Consider the following 14170-nt stretch of genomic DNA (forward strand, 5'->3'; position numbering starts at 1 on the left):
AGGAGCAAAATGGGCACTTGGTGGTAACAGGAAAATGAGCTTGATTGGGTAAAACTTTCAGGCAGAGAACTGGGAGTTTGATTTGGCTTTTTTTTCTAGTTCCCTAAAACAAAATGAAGAGACATAAAGAATAAATTCTTCTGTTTTCAAATGGAATCTGGGAGAAATTATAAAGGACTAGAACAGTCTCTTCTTTAAATTCAGACATGGCTTCAATGCGGAAATCATTTCCAAAGTGGGGCAGAAGAATCTTTGTTCAAGACCTCAAAAAGATCTAAGGCAGTCCTTCATAGCACAATTTGGACAAAAGGCTATGGATCTAAAAAGACATCTCTTGTGGGCTCTGCCCTTAACAGGACTCAGAATTTCAAAGATAATATTCTTCCAGCAGTTGTTTCCTCTTTTTGAAAATATCTACAGTAATAATGTCATGCTTTTATTACTGGGTTTGGGAAAAAGAGGACAGATAGATTGTTTAGTTCACAGATAATCAGATTAGAGGAATGTTACTCAAATACGTATCCCTAGGAGATCCACATATAAGATGGGCTTCTGGACTAAGAGTTACTGTTCTAAAGAGATAAATGAATTTTAATAGCACATGGGAGGGATGTGAATTATCATCACCAAATATGAGACTGAAAAAAGTAAGTCACACCACTTTCTATCCCATGCGTACTTATTATGTGATGAAGTGGTAGTGGTGGTTCTATGCTCCTTCCCTTTGATAGGCATAAGCCTAGTCAGACATAAAAAGGTACTCCAACTTGGGACATGCCTGCTGGAACATTTGCGCCAGATCTCTAGGTAAACAGCTGAGCCACTGTGAATACACACCACCATCAGGAAATTCAAACCAACCCACATGGTATGGTTAAGTCTTGAATCTAAATGAAGGAGAGGTTGTTCTTGGCCAGGTCTCAGTTGTCTCCTTTCGGTGTTCCAGCTCAATTAACAATTTGACCACAAACCTGAAAACTTGCTGGTTGCAGCTGAACGGCTTGTCCAATAGGAACCAACTCATAGAAGACTTCTTTGGTAGGTTTTCAGAGGCAGTAAATCACACAGGAGCCTCCCCTAAGGAAAAGCTTAGTCTTTCCTTAATTGTCACAGAAAACCAAAGACAAAAAAGTTTGTTTGAAGCTACTAAGTTCTGGGATGATTTGCAATAGCTAACCAGAATATGGTTTTGGTAAAAATGTAATATGGATAAGCATATATTAGATGACATCACAAATTCATGTCAACTCACTTGAGTTAGAAACAAACATCAGCTCAATACTGAAGGCAGTTATGTTATGATGTGCTGTAGAGTTGACCACGACTGAAGGCATTAAGTTTAACAAATTTTCAATCTCTTGGGATTTGCAAACTTTTTTAATATGACCACTGGCTTTCTGAGGAGCATTTAGCAGCTTACTGTGTAGAGATTTATCTTCATGAGTCACTGTCATCCTATCATTATTTTAATATTGAGTACCTCAGGGTCAGAACCATAGACGACCCTCTGGCGGGTTATCAGAGGCAATTAATAGCACAGGAGGAGGAAATTGCCCATTCTTCTCCCACGAGCAGCCGTTGTCCTCTAACTGCATGCCTTCAGGATTGTAGCACAGCTTCTTGCCACCTGGTTATCAGAGCTCCACACCATTATTTATAACTGTATTTAAAATTAACAAACTACAAACAATAAAATACAAAGGAAGATGAGAGATGTTGCATGTTCCTGTACATTTATTTATTGTAAATATTAACACAGCAAACACTGGAGAAAGATTTCACCATTTTCTTGATATAAAGCTTAACACTTAAAGCCTATGCTTGTGTCCACCCCCACCCCCAGCCCACATGCAGGCATCATTTCTTTTTTCATATGCTGATTTAACAGATTACAATCTCTGGAAAATTTTTTAAGCATATCTTTGCCCTATAATGTTTAAAACAAATTTGTAACTGTATACAATCCTGTTTAAAACCATCATTTGTGTAATTCCCGAGGTGAGTACATTTACATAATAGTAACATTAAAATCTGTGTTGAAAACATCATAGTAAGCCAAACCATAAAGTCTCGAGATGTAAATGTTTATGAGGACTGCTGCTCAACTCAAAGCATGCAGACATTCGTGACCATTCGGATGAAGCTTGACAGTGAAACTCCTTCAGTAGGTCCAATGAGGTCACTTTTCACTCATCCCAAGTATCTCCATACTTATTTACTTTGACTAGGAAGAAAGCACAAACAAGTGATGATTCCAAATAGTAAGTAAGTAGCATGATTTCATGTTTGTAATTTTAAGGATGAAAAGTTTCTTTCTTACATGAATAAATGCACATGAAAGCCAAGGTTCAATTATAAAGGGAGCTAGACTTATTTGTGAACTAGGGATTAGATATAAATTTGAAAAAACACTATTTAAGAAACTTATACAAATCTCTGATCCTCCAAACAATCTCGCACATAAATCCCATTTTAAAGGTGAGAGAAAACAGATTAGTAACTTGCCCAAGGTACAAGCCTAGTAAAGTATATGAGCACAAATCTTCACAATATTACTGCATTACCTATATAAACATGACATATATTACAGCACATACTTTTTTAAACCTGAGAAAAATTAAGAAACAGATTACTTTCATTTTGTTTTTCATAAAAGACACAGTACTAAAAAAGTTCAAGCCTTCATATTATGATTAATTCAGTCTTCTCTCACATAAGCAATATTACCACTGAGAAAAACACAGTCTCAGTATTTCTGCTTGTTATAGACTTTATTTTTAAACATGTCACAGCTCTTCACAAGACCAAACTAATCATAACGAGGTAAAAAGCAAGTCTCATGGTGTTTACTAGAAACATAAGACACTCATTCAGGCAGTCCACAAAATCAAAACTATTTTCATTATTACACTAATGACATGCCCTTTCCCTTCACTGTCTGCCTTTTCCCTTACCCTTGCTCTTGAGTATAAAGCTAAAGGATACCTGATGACACCACTCCTCTGATAGTTAATGAAATATGTGTCTAAAAATTGTCATTATTTTTCATTCAAAATCTGTTAAGTATCATATTTTTCATTCAAAATCTGTTAAGTATCAGGAAATATAATCCATAGAAACAAAAACATTTATTAGAGTTCCCAACAATGTTTAAGTGTGAAAAGGTTCTGAGACAAAAAATTTAAAGTCTTGATGTAAAATACTCCATTTATAATTTATACAATAAAGGCAAGAACAGAAAAATTAACATGGTATATTTTACACACTGATTTGTTCAGGAAAAAATATTTCATGGAAAGAAAAACTACCAGGGAGGAATAAAGGGTAAGAAGAGTTAACGAACTAGCCAGGTTAAAACACAACTAGCTGATTTCACTCCACACAACATTATTCATGTTAAAGAGAAAACATAAAAAAGTTATCATGCATCACTGTGATGAAAGGAAATATTGTATTAAATCAGAAATGTCATTTGTCACAATGAATTAAGATGCTACTAATAGAAAAGTAAGAAAGTCTATTTTTTTGTAGATAAATATACTTTTAAAATTGATTAATCAGAGTTCATTATGTGTCACTCACTACTGTATGTGTTTCACATACATTCACTTTAGGAGGATGGCCTTATCATCACTTCTAGTTTATAAAAGCTGTTTAAGTCAAATAGAGCTCTTTAATTAACAAGAGCAGTCCTAAAAGGTGGTCCATAAATTAAATTATACCTGAAAAGGAGTGACTCACTAATGTTGAAATTTTTTTTTAATCAATGTTTTATAACGAAATACTATGCTTTGATTTAGCTAAGGAGGCAGTTGTCAGAACAGAGCAAGGAAACACTGACTGCATGGTTCAAAATTGGGAAGGGCGTATGCTCGGGATATGTCCTGTCTCCATAACTTTTCAATCTGTACGCAGAACAGATTATCCGGGAGGCTGGGTTCTATGAGGAAAAATGTGAGGTCAGGATTGGTGGAAGATCTGTCAACAATCTGTGTTGTGCAGATGACACAAACCCTGCTTGCTGAAACTGAGAAGGACCTTGAAGCGCTTGCTGTAGAAGGTCAAGGACTGCAAGGCTTCACGATGGACTGAGGCTCAATGTCAAGAAGACAAAGATTCTCACCACTGGGCAAACTGGCAGCATCAGGATGGTGGTGAAGAGATTTTCGAGATTGTTCACACCTTTAGTTTGCTCGGCTCCACAGACAACACTCTCGGCACCAGTAGCCAGTAAATTAAAAGATGTATTGCCATGGGAAAGTCTGCTGTTAGGGACCTCTCCAAAGTTCTGAGGAGCAATGGTGTCTCTCTGGAGACTAAGGTGTGCATGATACAGGCCATGGTCTCTGCAATCACTTGTTATGCATCAGAGAGTTGGACAATGACTAAGGAGGATAGAAGGAGAATTGATGCTTTTGAGTTGTGGTGCTGGAGAAGAGTATTGAGGGTACCATGGACTGCTAGGAAAACAAGCAGATTCACCCTGGAGAGGGTTAAACCGGGTGACTCCTTGGAGGCAAGGATTCTGAGGCTTCATCTGACATACTTTGGACATGTTGTAAGGAGGGACTGGTTCTTTGAGAGGGACATCATGCTTGGGAAGGTAGAGGGACAGCGCAGGAGAGGAAGGCCCTCTATGAGGTGGACTGATTCAATGACTGGGGTAATCAGGATGGATGTATCAGAGACAGTGAGATTGGCACAGGACAGAGCAGAGTTTAGGGCTGTTGTACATAGGGTCACTATGAGTTGCAAATGACTCAACAGCACATAACAACAACAAACAACAAAATGATAAAGACACTATAAATCATTATAATTAGACACTGACCATTGGTAGAGGATATACTGCTTATAACGTGCCAAATCTCAAATTTAAGAATTTACCAATCTACAATTTCACTTGTGAAACTTTGAATGCTGTAATCAATACTGTACAAGTACAGTCATGTCAATCTGTCTAGATTCTAGAACAGAACATTCTAGATCATTCATTGTTACTATTTCACAATTGGCTCTTTCTTGAAATGATATCAAGTTAAAAAAACCAAACAAACCAGTATTCTTTTCATAAAGAAAAGAACTGCCATCACTCCATATTACTGTCCACATAACAGAATTTCAAGAATGTTCACAGAAAAAACCCACAGAATCCAGCAAGGCCAAAGAGTCCTGTTTTCTTTGTTCTTAACCTCTGTTACTTTAAAGTTTCAGTCAAAATAGTTTTGATCTTTCAGTATAAAGCACTATGGTGCCCATAATAGAAAAGGTTACAAAAATGAGAAAAAGATTCCTCCATGCTCTCACAGAGCTTCACAGTCTAAATCAGCAGGTCAATTAGCAAAGCAAAGCACTAATATGAGTGTTTCCAAATTACAAAGGGAAGACCACTAAAATAGAAAATGTATGATAATTATTTTTGAGATTTTAAGTATTAAAACAATTTTATAGATTACAATCTATCAGTAATATCACAAAGGTATTCTCATTGCTATGTTGTTGACTGCGACCCTATGAACAAAAAGCCTGAAGCCTTTTTATAACTATCATCATTTACCAAAGTTCACAGAATTTCCAGGGGCATGCTGTTTAGGAAGTGGATGCCACTCACTCCTGTTTCCATATAAAAACAAGAAAATTCTAAATTATAGCAACAATTAAATAAAATAATCATAATAAAAAATACCAAAGATTTTAATGTATTTCTGCATTCTTTCTGTACACAAAACTCAAGATGGTATCAAGGACCTATTCTTTCCTTTAGTCATTAGTGAGATAAATAGAAACTAATGAAACAATCATATATTCACTAAAATTTCTTAATAAAGAAAATTCGGTATTGAAAATAGCAGCAAAATTTCATTAAAAATTTTTATTAGAGTGCAAACTCTCTGTAGAAATTTTACTTTGGGCAGTGTCAATCTTACCCAAAAAGACTAAAAACCTATTACAACTTTCTACTTTGTTAACTTAAAATGTTTAACTAATTGTAAAGCAATACTAGAGTTGGGAATTCTGTTGTGTTTTTTTAAAAAAAAAAAAGTCAAATTCCTCTTTTGGAAATTCTTTCAAAGCTATTTTACAAGGCATAAAACTATTTGAATTTTACATCTAGGGGGGAAAATCTATCTCATTATTTAATCTGGTTCTGCCAAAAGTGACATTACAGTTGGATTATCAACCTCAGGTAATTAGAGGTGGTTTGACTCAAGAGATGCCTTAGGGGGCAGAGGATGGAAAGGGGAAAGAGACCCTCTATTTGTAAGAGGAAAAAAATTGTCAAATGAATGCATAATTCTCAATTGTATTAGAAAGCTAGTTTCACTATCTTATGTCATACCACTAGAACCCACTGACACTGAGTTGATTCCAACTCTTAGTGACCCTCCACTAGAGTTTTGAGGCTGTAAATCTTGACGGCCCATCTTTCTCTCACAGGAGGAGTGGTAGATTTGAACTACTGGCCTTTTGTTTAGCAGTTCAGTATGTTAAAAACTATACCACCTGAACTCCTTGCGCTGCTATTAATATCTGATTCCCTTCTAAAAAGACAGTATGTGGAATACTTTAAGGGGGGGAAAAAAAAACCCAGAACTGATAAATGTGAAATAACTATTCTTTAGTTTTTAAAAGGAATTTTAGTTACCTGAAGTATTAAAATACACATTAACTAATGCTTTAACTAATGTTACACTTTCAATTCTAAAAACAAAGTGATTTAGACTAAACTACCATACCTTCTTTTTTTGGCATTGTTTCTTGCATAGGCCTGACTGAGGGGTCAGTCTTGTGTGTTAAAGTTACTTCATATGACTCTCTGTTCTTACTCCTTAATTCCTCATAAGTAATATTTTTTCTTTTAGGACTTTCTTCAAGGTTGGGCTCAGGTCCTAAAACAACAGTTAATAAATGGTTATAAAAGGATTTGAATAATTACTCCTTGCCTACAGTAAAAATATAGTAAGATGAAGAATCAAAGTAATATCACCATTTGAAAGGTATTTTCTCTAAGTGAATTAAAAATAGTAACATTTCTTTTCAGTTTGTTTTTATTTATAAAATTTACAATCAGCTGATGAGGGGGATCAAACACTGCCAGAAAAGAATGGATACTATAAAATGTAACAGCACAATTTAACTCATTTAAAAAGCCAGTGTTTTAAACTGGAAAGTTGTACTGTGTATAGACTGAAAAATAAATTTTCTATTGGTGACAAGTGAAGAAAATCTGACAGCGTTTTTATTTTATTTAGCAATATTATCAGCTCAATGTTGCTATGTTCTCAATCCACACAACTACCAACTATTTTGAAACATTACTTGTCTACTTCTATATTAATCAGAAATAACTGGAAATAACTTTTGAAAAGTATAAAATATTGCCTTTTAATCATAGTAGTCATTCACTTTGGTCTAAGAGATGTATTATTAAGGCATAAAGAAGTGGCAATGTTCAAACTACTGGACCTAGGAACCAGCATTTACTACTTATCCAAGTGATTACAGTCAAATCATTAACAATATGTATTATTGAGTCAAACAATGATATTAATTATTCTCAATTATAATGACAGGACCAATACTGAGCATTGCTTATAGAAAGTACGAGTGAGGCCACATAAATATTATTATGATCATTAACTAATACTAATAAAATATTCAACTAATAATTACATAACTACAAATGCTTTCATATCACATCAAAAATCTATTTTTAAGAAAGTTTTTTTGGTAACATATACAAATTAGGTACAATATTTTAATAAATTAAGCTTTTAAGAACTCTAAGAATGTTTTTTATTCAAAACAAACACTTTTAGAATACAATGATAAGGTCTGAGTGAAAAAATTAGCATTCTTAAAGCAAAATTAAATTTTCAACTTTAATCTTTTATTTGCCATAATGTAAATTATAATAATTCAAAACAAACACAAATTCTATTAATTATTTCTAATATTATACCATGGTTAAAAATACATTTTTTTCTAGATTAAAGAGCACGAATAAAATATCACAACCATATGTTACATTTAAAAGCGCTTCATATTTCCTTTATATTACAAGCTTACTTGAACTAATTTCCCCTCCCTGAAATGTGTAGTAAATTAGTACTCAGAAACCTCTGAGTCTCATTTCCTGTCTGTCACTGTCAACTAGTGAACATCCTTGGGCAAATCACTAAACTCCTTTCAATCTTGTGAAATATGGACGTTTGAATAGATGATCTATAAAGTTCCTTCCAGTTCTAATACTTTTTTAAAAGTTATTTTGTTTTGGAATTCTGTGACATGTCATGAAAACCTAAAACAGAAGACTGGGGAGGATTTTTTCCACTTCTAAAAGAGAAACTAAAATAAACTGCATTTTATAAACAAGCAAAAAACCAAACTTGTTGATTCTGACTTAGAGAGACCCTACAGGACTCAGAAAAATTGCCCTGTAGGGTTTCTGAGGCTCTAAATCTTTACGGAAGCATTATGGCATCCTTCTCCTGCAGAGGAGCACTTTACCACATATACACCTGCACTGTGTAGGAGTCTGATTTACTACTTTGGGAAGGTTATAAAAGAGCTGGAAGGAATAAGAAAACGTAAAACAGCACTGACTTACATCTAGCTGTAATAAACTATGTTTGTCCCATAGCAGATAAGAGGGAGTACTTTCAACTTTGAAAAACTAAAAATTCTCAATTTCTGGTATGAAAAAGCAAAACTGAAAAGAGTAAATAGGACTTAAAAGTGTCCTGATCTCTGAGGAAAGCAACTGGGCCAGGTCACTGCCAGCCCAGGCGAGAACAGCAGCAGAAAGATTATTAGCAGAGGAGTGAACAGATTGACAGCTGTGGAAGGTATAAGCATTCAAATATGACTTGCATTAGACTGAGTGTGGGGAGGTATCAAAGGGCTTTTTGGTTATGTGTATGTAGAAAACATATTATGTAACATGGAATTTCTCATGCAAATGGAGGGATGCATGATTAATGAATTACTAGAACATAAGCAGAATGTATTTGATCTTGAATCGAAAAAAATGGAAAGACACAGTGAAGCCAGTAACTTTCTACCTTTCTCCTAATATACCTTCTTTACCCTTTCCCTTTATAATTAAGTTGTCCTTGCTTCCTAAATTAAAGGGGATGCCCCCTCGAGCCTCTCAGACATTCTCAACCAAAATTCACAATCTCTTTCATTATCTAACATCCAGTTGTCTCTTAGCTCTTGTTCCATCTAAGGTGACTAGCCTCTCTATTCCTTCGGTCTAAAGCAAAAAACAACAAACAAAACGACCCATAGCTGACCGTCCAGTGGATTTTCAGAGGCTATAAATTACACAGAACAAACACTGCCCATCTTCTCTCATAAGAGATGGTGGCTTTGAACCATGTGTCTTCTAAGTTGGCAGCACAACTTTTTATCGCTGCCAGAGCTCTATCCACTGTAACTGCATTCAATGAAGGGAATATTCCATACTTTCACGGTCTAATAGAGTAGACACTAACAATTCTACTTCTGCCAATACAAATAAGTGACTGACATTTTAATTTCATTGGAACTGATTTCAACAGATGCACTCAAACACAGCAATGACTGTGGGCCTAGTGCAGGTTTGGGCAGGATTTCACTCTACTGGGCAGAGCTAGGAGTCAGAACTGACTGGATGGCACCTAACGACATACAGTTACTGACTACCTTTACATCCTAATCCATTAGAAGTCCTCTGTAGCCTCTGAAATCTTATTTGACTTATACCCAATTTCTCCTTTTCTACTCCTTTCAGCCTACACACAAAGTTTCCTCAAATAAAATCCTTATCTTTTAACCTTCTATATGCCCAGTTATTAGCTTAACTCCAATAGCAGGCTTTGTCAAGAAGTATTCTCTGGGGCCACAAACCTTTATCCTAGACTAGATGCATTCTGCAATTCAGCTTTTCATATTCTAGCAAAGTAGGAGAATATTTACCTCTTATATTACCATTGAGTCAGAAGTCTGAAGAAGCAATGCGTATCTACATACATTAATATTCCTCTCGTAAAGTCTAAGGGGGGAGAAATCACATTAAGTAAACACTGTCTGCAGTCAGTCATTGCTATCTAGTCTAAACGGACTCAGAGCTGACCCATCAGCAGGTTTTCAGAGTCTGTAAACTGCAAAGGAGGAGATGCCCATTTTTCTCTCGAAGAGTGAATGCTGCGGTTGGTATGTGCCGTGAGTTGTAAATGACTCATAATTGACCTTCCAGTGAGTTTTCAGAGGCTATAAATCACAGGGAAGGAAATCGGTCATTCTCCCACAGGGCAGTTGGTGGATTCAAACTGCACGCCTTTGGAAATGTAGCGTAACTTCTTACCACGATCCTACAACAGCTCAGAGTGACTGGCAGATTTAACTGCAAGAGAGGCAGCCTTTTAAGTTCGCAGTGCAGCACTCTATTACATCCTTAAGTAAAGACTACACATCGCTTTATGTCAAATCAGGTCAGATTTTACAGCAAATTATTTGAAAACTAAAATAAGCAAGCAAGAAAAAAAAAATCACAAACAAACCCCAAAGCACAATCTGTTTTTCCAATCCTAAGATTTCAGAATTTCAGATAAAGAATCATGGAGCTATACTCTGTTTCTAATTCCTTAATCTTTCACTGAAAATGAGGATGAAAGAAGAGAGAAAAGTAATCTTTGCTATAAGTCTACTATTTCTTGGGTAATGCCATTAATTATTTCATGTAATTCTAAAGGCTCTTCAAAAGTATTATTAGTCTCTCCAGACACAGTGCTAGCACATGCCAATCATAATGTAAATCCAGATCGTAACACAAATTCTACTTTCTCTCACTTACATTCTGTAATCCTCAAACCGACTGAGAATTTCCTACAGATAAGACTCAGTTCTTAATCATCTTTATTTCTTCCATATCTAGCAGAGTACCTGGCACCTAATCGTCCACAAGAAATGCTGGATGAAGAAACGAATGAATGAAAAAGCGAACAGCATGTTTAAGCTGAAACATACAGGTTATAGCCAGAAGAAAAGTTCATCAAATAAAGTTTATACATACGTTGGACCTAAAATGCTGAAATTCATTTCAAGAGAAGTTTCTACCTTGGGCAATATGATCAGTAATACCAGTGGGAGTAGATTCATTCATGGAAGCACTGAATGGAATTGGCTCATAACGAGGAAGTGTATCTTTTTCTATGTTGTCTGCTGCTGGAGAAGTCACAAAGGAGGGATGACCACCAACACTGGAGTCATATCTCGACTTCTGAGAATAGTGCCTGAAAATGCAAATCACATTATCTAAGAAAAAAGACCGAATCATCGTTTAAACTTAAGTATACTAAGATACATAAGTTATATTGTTTTCCAAAACAATGGTATTTTTAACACAGTTCTTTTCAAACAAAAAAGTCTGTCCCATTTTGTCACAAAAATATTACAATATGTCCTGATCTATCTAAATAACAACCAAAAAATATTTACATGCTATTTTCTAATCATCAAGCTTTAAAGATAATTATAAAGAGTTTTAAATTTTCTTGGAAAGAAAAAAGGAGTCCAAATTAAGCTCGATTTCAGTAAGTACATCCAATTTCTACATTAATTGGGAAGTTATTTTTACAACCAATGTGCATAGAAATTATTTTCCTAATTTACCTACAGGTTTAATGATAGCTTTCATTTGGTTGCTTGCATTTATAGTAACAGTAATTTCTCTACCTATCCATGTAATTACCTTATCCGTTTTTATTTACCTATCCACATAGATTCATTTACCTATACTTGCAAATTAACACCAAGCCATAATCTGAAGCAAATCAGTTAAGTAAGTAAACATTATTTTGTGTATTATGACTTAAGAATTTGAAAATTTTAACATTTCATAATCTTTAAATATTTACTGTTTAATTTATAAGAAAAATGACTCCATTATGAAAAGTTTGGTATAAGCAAAAAAAGAAAATCTATAAAATATCTCATCATCGTCATCTTGATTGACATGAAAGTATACCTTCTTCCAATATTTTCATGCGTTTTGCCAAAAGATAATTTTATGTATATCTAACTGTGTACTCTATCCTTTTCAGTTTATTAAAAGTACTCCATTATGATGCTTTGTAAGTTCAATATCACGTTTAAGAAACTTCACCAAAATCCTACTAATTAAGGTAAGTTACCATTCATTTTCCTTCACTGGAAACTAAATGTGTTTTTTCTCTTATAAACATAAAATTATAAAAGACACTTTTGTGGCTTTAATTTTTATTTTGTATTTCAGTTTACAGAAGTAAAAACACTCAAGGGGTTCTAAAATGTTATGACCTTTGCCATATGCTGACAAAATATTTGTTCTAATTTAATAGACACCAGAAACGTATTCAGATACCAGATTACTTTTTCAATTATTTAAGAGAGAATAATTCTTTGCATGAAGATAGATTAGAAAGACAAGCCACAGTGTAATGTTTTTTTTAAAGAAAATATTTTTTTGCTCAATTTACTTTCCTCCTATTTATTTAAATAATACACATTTAAAAGTAAAGTTCAAGTTTGCTAAGTGATAACATTGATAAAATTTTAGGAATTCAAGAGAAAACTCCAAAGAACAGTAATCAAAGATGTCTGTCAAGTCAAATCAAGATAAAACTCTTATTCTAGGACATATAGTCCCAGTAGAATAGAAGTCTATATTTAAAACAATGGTAGTCAAGTCTTGCTCTACTTTCTAAACTAAAATTAGCTTTAACCTACAGCAAAAGGGCAAATTTCCAATGGTCTCCAGTAAGGCAAAGTTTCATGCTTTGAATTATGGCAGTATTTTCTTCCTTAAAAAAAAAGTGTTATATAAAGATCAGAAGGTGCCCTACCCAGATGGTGATGGTCGCCGTGCCTGTCCTGACCGTAAGGCCTCTCCAAGAGGGGAATTCTCGAGATTCTTAAACTTCTCTTGGCAAGTTTTCACATAAGAAAGCTTTCCAGCAAAATATCCCATAATACACGCAACTTATTTGTTTAAAAAAAAAAAAAAAAAAACAGACCGGGTATCAGTATATATATGTATATAAATTGTAAATTTCCTACTTTTGTTCCTGATATAGAAAGGTAAAATGGGAAAAGGAATGAATGAGGAACCAGTTAGAGCACTAACTTAATAGTGGTGGTTTTGGCAAATTCTTTTCTTATAAAACAATTTCTTTTCCTATACGACCCATATTACTTGCCAAGTCAGTTACAAAGTAAGATAAATTAAATACAAAAAATCTTTTTAAATAATTATGAAGGAAGCCCCTGGATGAGGTGATTTGTGGCAATGGGGTGGCAGGTGTGTCAGAGACAGTGAAACTTGTTCAGGATAGGGCAATGATCAGAGCTATCGTTCAAAGAGTTGCTAGGAGTTATAGCCAGCTCGAAGACACATAATAACTATTCTAAATGTGGTTACTATTTTATTTGTGTATCTGGTTTTCGTGTAAAAGAAGGGCTAACCTGAAAGTTTCATGAAAAGCCTTTCTTAGGAATGTTTGGCATTTTTCCTATTAGCCATATTACAAAATATAAATAACTTATGCTAAAGAGATTTATTCTTTAAAATATTGAGCTCCCTTTTCAAACACACATAATTATGATTAATCAAACTATCTCAACAACTTTCTCTATAAGTAGACCAGGAGAATTTATAAAACATCTTTATAAAACAAATGTAATTAATAATTACTATATATTACATACTTTTGGCATATAGTCAAGAGAGGTCAGTGCTTGGAGAACAACATCATGCTTGGAAAGGTAGAATATCAGGGCAGAGAGAAAGACCCTGAAGGAGATGGACTGACACAGTGTCTGTGGCAGTGGGGTCAGGTCTACCAGGGACGGTGGGGTTGGCTCAGGATAGGTCAAGTTTCAGAGTCGTCGTTCAAAGGGGTCGCTGTGAGTCATAGTTGACTCAATGGCATATAACAACAAAACAAAACTGGTAACTGTTGTTTCTTAGGAAATTACTTTTTTAATAGTTAAATTTTTGATATTACCTTTTCTATATTTTAAAGCGTAATATATATATCAAAATTGTTTCATTTCCCTTATTTATAAATAATTTACGTAGTTTAGAAATGTTGTTATATGCCATTGAGGCACTTGAGACTCATAGCGACCTCTGTATAATAGCCCT

The 14170-nt window shown here is 34.5% G+C and overlaps 1 protein-coding gene across 2 annotated transcripts in view; it reads right to left on the bottom strand.

Moving 5' to 3' along the window:
- Positions 1-2186: 2186 nt before the first annotated feature.
- OCIAD1 (OCIA domain containing 1) overlaps positions 2187-14170 on the bottom strand; it is a 39742-nt gene continuing 27758 nt past the window's right edge. The window contains exons 5-8 of one of the 2 annotated variants that reach the window (XM_006894154.1): positions 12870-13005; positions 11104-11279; positions 6738-6890; positions 2187-2224 (exon numbers count right to left, since the gene is read on the bottom strand). In XM_006894154.1, the coding sequence (XP_006894216.1) occupies positions 2187-2224; positions 6738-6890; positions 11104-11279; positions 12870-13005 (503 nt within the window). The remainder of the gene's footprint in view (positions 2225-6737; positions 6891-11103; positions 11280-12869; positions 13006-14170) is intronic. The other variant, XM_006894155.1, reaches the window with a different exon arrangement.

This window comes from Elephantulus edwardii, unplaced genomic scaffold (assembly GCF_000299155.1).
Source record: "Elephantulus edwardii isolate Elephantulus edwardi_28Jun2011 unplaced genomic scaffold, EleEdw1.0 scaffold00137, whole genome shotgun sequence".
Lineage (NCBI taxonomy): Eukaryota > Metazoa > Chordata > Mammalia > Macroscelidea > Macroscelididae > Elephantulus > Elephantulus edwardii.